The sequence below is a fragment of the Oncorhynchus mykiss genome, chromosome 13, assembly GCF_057628025.1.
Source record: "Oncorhynchus mykiss isolate SJ-2025 chromosome 13, ASM5762802v1, whole genome shotgun sequence".
In the NCBI taxonomy this organism is placed as follows: Eukaryota; Metazoa; Chordata; class Actinopteri; order Salmoniformes; family Salmonidae; genus Oncorhynchus; species Oncorhynchus mykiss.
Window position 1 is genome coordinate 74,893,871 of NC_143034.1, and position 12,500 is coordinate 74,906,370.

General features: G+C 46.0%; 1 protein-coding gene across 8 annotated transcripts in view; it reads right to left on the reverse strand.

The window, feature by feature from the left end:
• The window catches only part of tbcd (tubulin folding cofactor D), a 116,841-nt gene that overhangs the window by 11,148 nt on the left and 93,193 nt on the right, over positions 1 to 12,500 (reverse strand). For 3 of the 8 annotated variants that reach the window (XR_016486104.1, XM_090197590.1, XM_090197591.1), the window contains exons 30-34: positions 11,765 to 11,848; positions 9,968 to 10,126; positions 8,750 to 8,888; positions 2,668 to 2,789; positions 1 to 60 (exon numbers count right to left, since the gene is read on the reverse strand). The exon at positions 1 to 60 is cut by the window's left edge and continues 18 nt beyond it. Coding sequence is in view for 6 of the 8 variants with exons in the window: in XM_090197590.1 (XP_090053716.1) it covers positions 1 to 60; positions 2,668 to 2,789; positions 8,750 to 8,888; positions 9,968 to 10,126; positions 11,765 to 11,848 (564 nt within the window). In the remaining 2 variants the exon portion in view is untranslated. Of the gene's footprint in view, positions 61 to 394; positions 514 to 780; positions 988 to 2,604; positions 2,790 to 8,749; positions 8,889 to 9,967; positions 10,127 to 11,764; positions 11,849 to 12,500 lie in introns of those variants that run through there. The other 5 variants (XM_090197589.1, XM_090197592.1, XM_090197593.1 and 2 more) reach the window with 5 other exon arrangements.

Here is a 12,500-nt window from a genome sequence, read left to right on the forward strand (position 1 = left end):
GTGTCAAAACAGGCTCTAGCCAGCATCTGGTCCAGCATCTTCAGGAAGGGGATAGACACCCTACACAGAGATACAGACACATTACACACAGGCTTTAGCCAGCATCTGATCCAGCATCTTCAGGAAGGGGATAGACACCCTACACAGAGATACAGACACATTACACACAGGCTTTAGCCAGCATCTGATCCAGCATCTTCAGGAAGGGGATAGACACCCTACACAGAGACACACACACATTACACACAGGCTCTAGCCAGCATCTGGTCCAGCATCTTCAGGAAGGGGATAGACACCCTACACAGAGACACAGACACATTACACACAGGCTCTAGCCAGCATCTTCAGGAAGGGGATAGACACCCTACACAGAGACACAGACACATTACACACAGGCTCTAGCCAGCATCTGGTCCAGCATCTTCAGGAAGGGGATAGACACCCTACACAGAGACACACACACAGGCTCTAGCCAGCATCTGATCCAGCATCTTCAGGAAGGGGATAGACACCCTACACAGAGACACACACACATTACACACAGGCTCTAGCCAGCATCTGGTCCAGCATCTTCAGGAAGGGGATAGACACCCTACACAGAGACACACACACATTACACACAGGCTCTAGCCAGCATCTGGTCCAGCATCTAGAGGAAGGGGATAGACACCCTACACAGAGACACAGACACATTACACACAGGCTCTAGCCAGCATCTGGTCCAGCATCTTCAGGAAGGGGATAGACACCCTACACAGAGATACACACACATTACACACAGGCTCCAGCCAGCATCTGGTCCAGCATCTTCAGGAAGGGGATAGACACCCTACACAGAGACACAGACACATTACACACAGGCTCTAGCCAGCATCTGGTCCAGCATCTTCAGGAAGGGGATAGACACCCTACACAGAGATACACACACATTACACACAGGCTCTAGCCAGCATCTGGTCCAGCATCTCCAGGAAGGGGATAGACACCCTACACAGAGACACAGACACATTACACACAGGCTCTAGCCAGCATCTGGTCCAGCATCTTCAGGAAGGGGAGAGACACCCTACACAGAGACACAGGACACACAGTTTACCAGGTTAGTTTGATTTCCTCTGTAGTTTACCAGGTTAGTTTGATTTCCTCTGTAGTTTACCAGGTTAGTTTGATTCCCTCTGTAGTTTACCAGGTTAGTTTGATTCCCTCTGTAGTTTACCAGGTTAGTTTGATTCCCTCTGTAGTTACCAGGTTAGTTTGATTCCCTCTGTAGTTTACCAGGTTAGGTTGATTCCCTCTGTAGTTTACCAGGTTAGTTTGATTCCCTCTGTAGTTTACCAGGTTAGTTTGATTTCCTCTGTAGTTACCAGGTTAGTTTGATTCCCTCTGTGGTTACCAGGTTAGTTTGATTCCCTCTGTAGTTTACCACTAGTTTGATTTCCTCTGTAGTTTACCAGGTTAGTTTGATTCCCTCTGTAGTTTACCAGGTTAGTTTGATTCCCTCTGTAGTTACCAGGTTAGTTTGATTTCCTCTGTAGTTACCAGGTTAGTTTGATTTCCTCTGTAGTTTACCAGGTTAGTTTGATTCCCTCTGTAGTTTACCACTAGTTTGATTTCCTCTGTAGTTTACCAGGTTAGTTTGATTTCCTCTGTAGTTTACCAGGTTAGTTTGATTTCCTCTGTAGTTTACCAGGTTAGTTTGATTTCCTCTGTAGTTACCAGGTTAGTTTCATTTCCTCTGTAGTTTACCACTAGTTTGATTTCCTCTGTGGTTACCAGGTTAGTTTGATTCCCTCTGTAGTTTACCAGGTTAGTTTGATTTCCTCTGTAGTTTACCACTCGTTTGATTTCCTCTGTAGTTACCAGGTTAGTTTGATTTCCTCTGTAGTTTACCAGGTTAGTTTGATTTCCTCTGTAGTTTACCAGGTTAGTTTGATTCCCTCTGTAGTTTACCAGGTTAGTTTGATTCCCTCTGTAGTTTACCAGGTTAGTTTGATTTCCTCTGTAGTTTACCAGGTTAGTTTGATTTCCTCTGTAGTTTACCAGGTTAGTTTGATTCCCTCTGTAGTTTACCAGGTTAGTTTGATTCTCTCTGTAGTTTACCAGGTTAGTTTGATTTCCTCTGTAGTTTACCAGGTTAGTTTGATTCCCTCTGTAGTTTACCAGGTTAGTTTGATTCCCTCTGTAGTTTACCAGGTTAGTTTGATTTCCTCTGTAGTTTACCAGGTTAGTTTGATTCTCTCTGTAGTTTACCAGGTTAGTTTGATTTCCTCTGTAGTTTACCAGGTTAGTTTGATTATCTCTGTAGTTTACCAGGTTAGTTTGATTTCCTCTGTAGTTTACCAGGTTAGTTTGATTTCCTCTGTAGTTTACCAGGTTAGTTTGATTTCCTCTGTAGTTTACCAGGTTAGTTTGATTTCCTCTGTAGTTTACCAGGTTAGTTTCATTGAGATTGAGACACTAGAGGGACAGTGTAATAAACATATATTTTTTAACTATAAATTTAAATCTCCCCACGTGACTGTAAAACTGAAAGTAGAGAAAAGAGTGTGTGTAAGCATGGATACAAAGGTGTGTGTGAGTGTGGTGTGTGTGGTGTGTGTGTACCTGTCATTTCTCAGGTTGTCTCTGAAGACATGCAGCAGTGTGTGTGTGTGTGTGTGTGTGTACCTGTCATTTCTCAGGTTGTCTCTGAAGACATGCAGCAGTGTCTCACTAAACTGTCCCAGCGCTGCTGCATCCTGCTGAATCAGCATCAGGTGGTCAAACAGAGACTGGGAGGAGAAACGCACCTGGAGACGGAGACACAAGGAGGGAGGGAGGGAGGGGGGGGGGGGAGGAGGGAGGGAGGGAGATGTAGAGACAAGGAGGGAGGGAGAGAGAGAGATGGATGTAGAGAGACAAGGAGGGAGGGAGAGAGAGAGATGTAGAGATATAAATCAGTGTGTAGTTAACAGACCCAGAGGACTGATAGATAGACATCAGTGTAGTTAACATCAGACAGAGGACTGATAGACATCAGTGTAGTTAACATCAGTCAGAGGACTGATAGACAGACATCAGTGTGTAATTAACATCAGACACAGAGGACTGTAACAGATCAGTAGAAACTCTGAGATCCAGACCAGAACAGTAAAACTATAAAATAGGATATTACCACTCTGTTTAACATGGTGTAAGTCTGGACCGTGTGAGAAGACACATTGAGCAACATTAAGTCTAAACAGCTCATCTCTCTCTGTCTGCGTACCAAATTACACTCTATTTCCTACATAGTGCACTACTTTTGACCAGGGTCCATAGGGGAGAGGGTTCTATTTTGGGACGCACACTCTGATATCCTGGCATCACTTCCTTCCCATAGTGATGACAGGTTGAAACTGAGTGACGCACTGAAGGCTGGTGACAACTGGCTCATCGTTCTCATAGCAACAACACAGCATCAACAGCATCAACACAGCATCAACAGCATCAACACAGCATCAACACCCGCTGGAGAAGAGAGGACTTCTGTCTTCTATACATTGGCAGTTACAAATGTCTGTAGTGACGACATGCTGGTCTTTCAGGGGGTGTGAGAGGAGAGAGGAGTTGGACTAAGCAGTGGGAGAGGGGAGTCTCACAAGAGATGGTTTATGAAATATCGCAACACGAATGTGAAACGGCGGTACAGGAGACGAGGACGATGAGAAAGTCTCCAGGATCCAACAGGATGCTTCATCACTTTGGACTCTTGTGTGTGAGAACCAACTCCAGATCAGCCTAGGGACACAGTTCTGGCTACCTCAGAAGTGTCTGTGCGTCTCCACAGTCCAGCCAGATTATAGCAAGAGTCAGAGACAGAGAAATACCACATACAAATACCATTTAGCAGATCTCATTGAGGGTGTAGCTTGTGTTCCTAGCGCCAACAGTGGAGCAATATCTAACAATACACAACCTAAAGTAAAGGAATTAAGAATATATAAATATTAGGATGAGCAATGTCAGAGCGACATAGACTAAGATACAGTAGAATAGAATACAGTATATACATATGAGATGAGTAATGCAGGATATGTGAACATGATTAAAGTGACCAGTGTTCCATTATTAAAGTGACCCGTGTTCCATTATTAAAGTGACCAGTGTTCCATTATTAAAGTGACCAGTGTTCCATTATTAAAGTGACCAGTGTTCCATTATTAAAGTGACCAGTGTTCCATTATTAAAGTGACCAGTGTTCCATCATTAAAGTGGCCCGTGTTCCATTCTTAAAGTGACCCGTGTTCCATTATTAAAGTGACCAGTGTTCCATTATTAAAGTGACTAGTGTTCCATTATTAAAGTGACCAGTGTTCCATTATTAAAGTGACCAGTGTTCCATTATTAAAGTGGCCAGTGTTCCATTATTAAAAGTGACTAGTGTTCCATTATTAAAGTGACCAGTGATTACTAGTCTATGTATATAACGTCAGGGCAGCAGCTTCTATGTGGTAGAATCAGTAGGGCAAAAGGTACTTATAAAACCTTCATTCACCACACACACACACACACACACACACACACACACACACACACACACACACACACACACACACACACACACACACACACACACAGGAATGGTTTAAGGTGGGAAAGGAGGTTTCCTTAAAGAAAGGAATGCCCAGCCAACATCACTAAACACAGATCCATTTGTTCTGGATCAACTCCCATCTGTGTTTTGGGTTTTAGGTTGTTGTTTACAGGAACCAGGTGGATGTGGGCCAGAGGAGCGTCAAGCTGATGCCTGGTGCCCCAAAAACAAAGACTGATAGAACAGATGAGAGTGGAGGTACTGGTGTCCTCGTTGGTGTGAATATTAGCTGTGTGATGGGCCCCCCCTGCTGGCCTTCAGACCCACACACTGGAGAGACCAGTGGTCAACACCTGTTTCACTAAGGTGCTTTTCCAGAGACAACATCATGACTTTCGATGACTCACAAATCTGCAATAACATGCAGTCTTTGGACTGTAGCAGTGTGGGAACCACAGTCAATGTACGATGGCCACAGTGGGGGCTAGTGGTGTGGTACTGGTACTGGGCCAGACAGTGAGGTATAGTAGTGTGTGGTACTGGTACTGGGGCAGACAGTGAGGGCTAGTGGCGTGTGGTACTGGTACAGACAGTGAGGGCTAGTGGCGTGTGGTACTGGTACTGGGCCAGACAGTGAGGGCTAGTGGCGTGTGGTACTGGTACTGGGCCAGACAGTGAGGGCTAGTGGTGTGTGGTACTGGTACTGGGCCAGACAGTGAGGGCTAGTGGCGTGTGGTACTGGTACTGGGGCTGACAGTGGGGGCTAGTGGCGTGTGGTACTGGTACTGGGGCAGACAGTGAGGGCTAGTGGCGTGTGGTACTGGTACTGGGGCTGACAGTGGGGGCTAGTGGCGTGTGGTACTGGTACTGGGGCAGACAGTGAGGGCTAGTGGCGTGTGGTACTGGTACTGGGCCAGACAGTGAGGTATAGTGGCGTGTGGTACTGGTACTGGGGCTGACAGTGAGGTATAGTGGTGTGTGGTACTGGTACTGGGCCAGACAGTGAGGTATAGTGGTGTGTGGTACTGGTACTGGGTCAGACAGTGAGGTATAGTGGTGTGGTACTGGTACTGGGCCAGACAGGGAGGGCTAGTGGTGTGTGGTACTGTTACCGGGCCAGACAGTGAGGTATAGTGGTGTGTGGTACTGATACTGGGCCAGACAGTGAGGTATAGTGGTGTGTGGTACTGGTACTGGGCCAGACAGTGAGGGCTAGTGGTGCGTGGTACTGGTACTGGGCTAGACAATGAGGTATAGCGAGCGGTGTGTGGTACTGGTCCTGGGCCAGACAGTGAGATACTGTGGCTATAGACAGATAACGACAGACCCAGACTGGCTATAGACAGATAACCACAGACACAGACTGTGGCTATAGACAGATAACCACAGACAGATGACTACAAACAGCTACTGTAGCTACAGACAGACAACAACAGACACAGACTGTGGATATAGACAGATAACCACAGACAGACAACAACAGACACAGACTGTGGCCCCAGACAGCTAACTACAGACAGACAACCACAGATACATGCTCTAGCTACAGACAGATAGCCACAGACACATAACTACAGACATACACTGCAGCCACAGATGGATAACCACAGGCATATAGCTACAGACACATACTGTGGTCACAGACATATAACTACAGACATATACTGTGGTCACAGGCATATAACTACAGACATATACTGTGGCCACAGACATATAACTACAGACATAACTACAGACACATACTGTGGCCACAGACATATAACTACAGACATAACTACAGACACATACTGTGGCCACAGACAGATAGCTACAGACAGATAGCTACAGACAGATAGCTACAGACAGATAGCGGGGCGGCAGGGTAGCCTAGTGGTTAGAGCGTTGGACTAGTAACCGGAAGGTTGTGAGTTCAAAACCCCCGAGCTGACAAGGTACAAATCTGTCGTTCTGCCCCTGAACAGGCAGTTAACCCACTGTTCCTAGGCCGTCATTGAAAATAAGAATTTGTTCTTAACTGACTTGCCTGGTTAAATAAAGGAAAAAAAAAAAAAAAAAACAGATAGCTACAGACAGATAGCTACAGACAGATAGCTACAGACAGATAGCTACAGACAGATAGCTACAGACAGATAGCTACAGACAGATAGCTACAGACAGATAGCTACAGACAGATAGCTACAGACAGATAGCTACAGACAGATAGCTACAGACAGATAGCTACAGACAGATAGCCACAGACAGATAGCCACAGACAGATAGCTACAGACCAGTGGCAGTCAGTGCCGTTTAAGATGTATTTTAATTTATGAGCAGGGCTTTATTTCTATTACAGCATATTGGATGACTGTCATTCATATTCTATTCACCCAGTTCAATGTAACATGGATAGGCTATGGCTACTACCTGATACTAGAATGTTCCCTCTACCCATCATAGTCATAGCCAGCCAGCTAACATAGCATTCCTCTCTGATTGAGCAGGGTGTTTCAGTAGGCTAAACTAGCTAGCTACATTAGCTAGCTAAGTAAGTGAAGAAAAAAAAAGAAGAAATATAGCTACAGTAGCTCTCTCACTCACTGGTCTCTCACTCACTCTCGCTTCTCGTTCATTTACATGTTTTGTTTAAATGTATTCGTTAGAACTGTTTTACTATTGTCTTTCTCTCTCCTCGAGACAACTACTCACCACGTTATGCACTGCAGTGCTAGCTAGCTGTAGCTTACGCTTTCACGACTAGATTCATCATGTTATGCACTGCAGTGCTAGCTAGCTGTAGCTTACGCTTTCACGACTAGATTCATCATGTTATGCACTGCAGTGCTAGCTAGCTGTAGCTTACGCTTTCACGACTAGATTCATCATGTTATGCACTGCAGTGCTAGCTAGCTGTAGCTTACGCTTTCACGACTAGATTCATCATGTTATGCACTGCAGTGCTAGCTAGCTGTAGCTTACACTTTCACGACTAGATTCATCATGTTATGCACTGCAGTGCTAGCTAGCTGTAGCTTACGCTTTCACGACTAGATTCATCATGTTATGCACTGCAGTGCTAGCTGGCTGTAGCTTACGCTTTCACGACTAGATTCCGGCTACACCATGGTACTACTGTAGACCTTCATTGCAAAACAGTTTTAATCCATTATTTTTATATTTCACAATTCGCATTTTTATGAAATTAACTCTGAGGAGTCTCCACTGCTACAGACACAGCGCTACAGACACAGGGCTACAGACACAGCGCTACAGACACAGAGCTACAGACACATGGCTACAGACACATGGCTACAGACACATGGCTACAGACACATGGCTACAGACACATGGCTACAGACACAGCGCTACAGACACAGCGCTACAGACACAGCGCTACAGACACAGCGCTACAGACACAGCGCTACAGACACAGCGCTACAGACACAGGGCTACAGACACAGCGCTACAGACACATGGCTACAGACACATGGCTACAGACACATGGCTACAGACACATGGCTACAGACACATGGCTAAAGACACAGCGCTACAGACATAGCGCTACAGACACAGCGCTACAGACACAGCGCTACAGACACAGCGCTACAGACACAGCGCTACAGACACAGAGCTACAGACACAGGGCTACAGACACAGGGCTACAGACACATAGCTACAGACACATGGCTACAGACACATGGCTACAGACACATGGCTACAGACACATGGCTACAGACACAGAGCTACAGACACAGAGCTACAGACACCACTGACACCGGGCCACAGGCACAGAGCAACCACAACAGAAAATACAGACACAGGCACATATCTACAGACACAGAGCTACAGGAGCAACAGACACTACAGACACCGAGCTACAGACACAGAGCTATATGGGCCACAGACACTACAGACACCGAGCTACAGACACGGGACCACGGGCACCACAGACACCACACCACAGAGCTACAGACACAGGGCTACAGGAGCTAAAGACACAGGGCTACAGACACATAGTTACAGACACACAGCTACTGACAATACAGGCACATAGCTACAGACACAGAGTTACAGGGTTACAGGAGCTAAAGACAGAGCTACAGACACAGGGCTACAGGAGCTACAGACACAGAGCTACAGACACGAGGCTACAGACACAGGGATACAGACACGAGGCTACAGGCACAGGGCTACAGACACCGGGCTACAGACACATACCGTAGACTCAGTCAGTCCTCCTACAGACACGGTCAACCCCAGCAGTGTGTGGTACTGGTATTGGGGCAGTCTGAGCAGCTGGGTGATGTGGGGGAAGGCCTGAGACGGAGCGTTCCAGTTCAGACCCTCTGCCCCTTCACTGAGGGCACAGAGAGACACACGGGGTCCAGTTAGTTTTTCAACTGAACTGAAATGGACATCTTTCATTGAAATGTGCCCACTGTATGAGATTACCCTGAGACATCCATAGTATTGTATGAGATTACCCTGAGCCATCCATAGTATTGTATGAGATTACCCTGAGCCATCCATAGTATTGTATGAGATTACCCTGAGACATCCATAGTATTGTATGAGATCACCCTGAGACATCCATAGTATTGTATGAAATTACCCTGAGACATCCATAGTATTGTATGAGATTACCCTGAGCCATCCATAGTATTGTATGAGATTACCCTGAGCCATCCATAGTATTGTATGAGATCACCCTGAGACATCCATAGTATTGTATGAGATTACCCTGAGCCAACCATAGTATTGTATGAGATTACCCTGAGCCATCCATAGTATTGTATGAGATTACCCTGAGCCATCCATAGTATTGTATGAGATTACCCTGAGCCATCCATAGTATTGTATGAGATTACCCTGAGCCATCCATAGTATTGTATGAGATTACCCTGAGCCATCCATAGTATTGTATGAGATTACCCTGAGCCATCCATAGTATTGTATGAGATTACCCTGAGACATCCATAGTATTGTATGAGATTACCCTGAGCCATCCATAGTATTGTATGAGATTACATAGCTATCTCACATAGCTATCTGATAACTGTTGAGGGATAATGTGGTTGTCTCACCAAGCTACCTGAGAACTACTCTATTGAGGGATAATGTGGTTGTCTCACCTAGCTACCTGAGAACTACTCTATTGAGGGATAATGTGGTTGTCTCACCTAGCTACCTGATAACTACTCAGTTGAGGGATAATGTAGTGACTGATGTGGTTGTCTCACCTAGCTACCTGATAACTACTCTGAGTGATAATGTACTGACTGTGATGTGGTTGTCTCATCTAGCTACCTGATAACTATTCTGAGTGATAATGTACTGACTGTGATGTGGTTGTCTCATCTAGCTACCTTCAGATGTAAGTCACTTTGGATAACATCATCTGCTAAATGACAGCAATGTAAATGTGTTTAGACTCACGTTGGGAAGATGGCGAGCAGCTCCTCTCGGTGGGGGATGTGAGGTACTGCAGGGTTGTTACTGTGGAGGAGCCTGACGAACACTGATCCAGCATGGGCTCTGTAGCGGTCGATCTTCTCTGCTGACTGCTGGGCCAAGCTACACATCATACCATTCACCCTGAGGAGGAGAGGAAATATGAGAGAAGGAGGAGAGATGAGAGGAGTAGAGGAGAGAGGGAGATGAGGAGAGAGGGAGATGAGGAGAGAGGGAGATGAGGAGAGAGGGAGGAGATGAGATGAGAGGAGAGGGATGAGATGAGGATAGATATGAGAGGAGGAGAGGGATGAGAGGGAGGAGATGAGGAGAGATGAGAGGTGGAGAGGGATGAGGAGAGATGAGAGGAGGAGAGAGATGAGAGAGATGAGAGGAGGAGAGGGATGAGAGGGAGGAGAGATGAGAGGAGGAGAGAGATGAGGAGGAGAGGGATGAGAGGGAGGAGAGAGGAGAGGAAGAGAGGGATGAGAGGAGAGAGGGATGAGATGAGGAGAGATGGAGCAGAGGAGGAGCAATAGATAAGAGGAGAGGAGAGAGGGATGAGAGGAGGAGAGATGAGAGGAGGAGAGATGAGTGGGAGGAGAGGAGGAGAGAGGGATGAGTGGGAGGAGAGGAGAGAGGGATGAATGGAGAGGGAATTAAAGGATGAGAATATAAAAAGGAGCTCAGGGAGGAAATTAATGGAGAGGTACAGCTATCATCCCCAATAATATATTTAATACCTACTACATCTGACATAACACCTTCTCCCACCTTCTGTAGAGAATGCTTATAAATGATCTACGAAGCATCTATGAGGGCCTTATGAAGGGTTTATGAGGGCCTTATGAAGGGTTTATGAGGGCCTTATGAAGGCCTTATGAAGGGTTTATGAAGGCCTTATGAAGGGTTTATGAAGGCTCTATAAAGGGTTATTGAGGGCCTTATGAAGGGTTTATGAGGGCCTTATGAAGGCCTTATGAAGGGTTTATGAAGGCCTTATGAAGTGTTTATGAAGGCTCTATAAAGGGTTATTGAGGGCCTTATGAAGGGTTTATGAGGGCCTTATGAAGGCCTTATGAAGGGTTTATGAAGGGTTTATGAGGGCCTTATGAAGGGTTTATGAGGGCCTTATGAAGGGTTTATGAAGGCCTTATGAAGGGTTTATAAAGGCTCTATAAAGGGTTATTGAGGGCCTTATGAAGGGTTTATGAGGGCCTTATGAAGGGTTTATTAAGGCTCTATAAAGGGTTTATGAGGGCTCTATAAAGGGTTTATGAGGGCTCTATAAAGGGTTATTGAGGGCCTTATGAAGGGTTTATGAAGGCTCTATAAAGGGTTTATGAAGGCTCTATAAAGGGTTTATGAAGGCTATATAAAGGGTTTATGAGGGCTCTATAAAGGGTTTATGAGGGCCCTATGAAGGGTTAATGAAGGCCTTATGAAGGGTTTATGAAGGCCTTATGAAGGGTTTATGAGGGCCTTATGAAGCCTTATGAAGGGTTTATGAGGGCCTGATGAAGGGTTTATGAGGGCCTGATGAAGGGTTTATGAGGGCCTTATGAAGGTTTTATGAGGGCCTTATGAAGGGTTTATGAGGGCCTTATGAAGGGTTTATGAGGGCCTTATGAAGGGTTTATGAGGGCCTTATGAAGGGTTTATGAGGGCCTTATGAAGGGTTTATGAGGGCCTTATGAAGGCCTTATGAAGGGTTTATGAGGGCTCTATAAAGGTGTTAAAGTGGTACAGTGTGATTGAGGAAGTTATTCCATTGCTACTCACAGGTCTGGTGAGAGTAGTTGTGGAGCGGTGCCCACCACACACAGAGTCACCTCCATCAGGCTGGTCATGGCTGCCTCTCTCACCCTGGAGAGGAGGAGGAGAGAGATGAATACATTAAACACAGAGTCACCTCCATCAGGCTGGACATCTACTCTAATGTCATGCCCTGAGAGGGGAGCCACAGTGTGTGTGTGTGTGTGTGTGTGTGTGTGTGTGTGTGTGTGTGTCTAAGTGGCTGTCTGTCTGTGTGTGTGTGTGTGTCTAAGTGGCTGTCTGTCTGTATGTGCCTGTGTGTGAACACGCGTGCGGAGCGACAGTTAACAGGTGGAGAGAATGCTGTAAAAGGGGTCCAGTTCATCACAGACAGACAGACAGACAGGCAGACAGACAGGCAGGCAGACAGACAGGCAGACAGACAACTAGTTGATGTAATATTAAGGCTGTAATAAGGAGTAAAGGACATAGATCAGTCATCATTCTCTACAAGCCTCCTCCCTCCAACTACCACACAGACAGACACAGACACAGACACAGACAGACAGACAGACAGACAGACAGACAGACAGACAGACAGACAGACAGACAGACAGACAGACAGACAGACAGACAGACAGAGAGACAGACAGAGAGAGAGAGACGGACAGACACATCTATCACCCCAGTATCTCTACTTGCACATTCATCTTCTGCACCTCTATCACTCCAGTGTTTAATTGCTATTTTGTAATTATTTCTG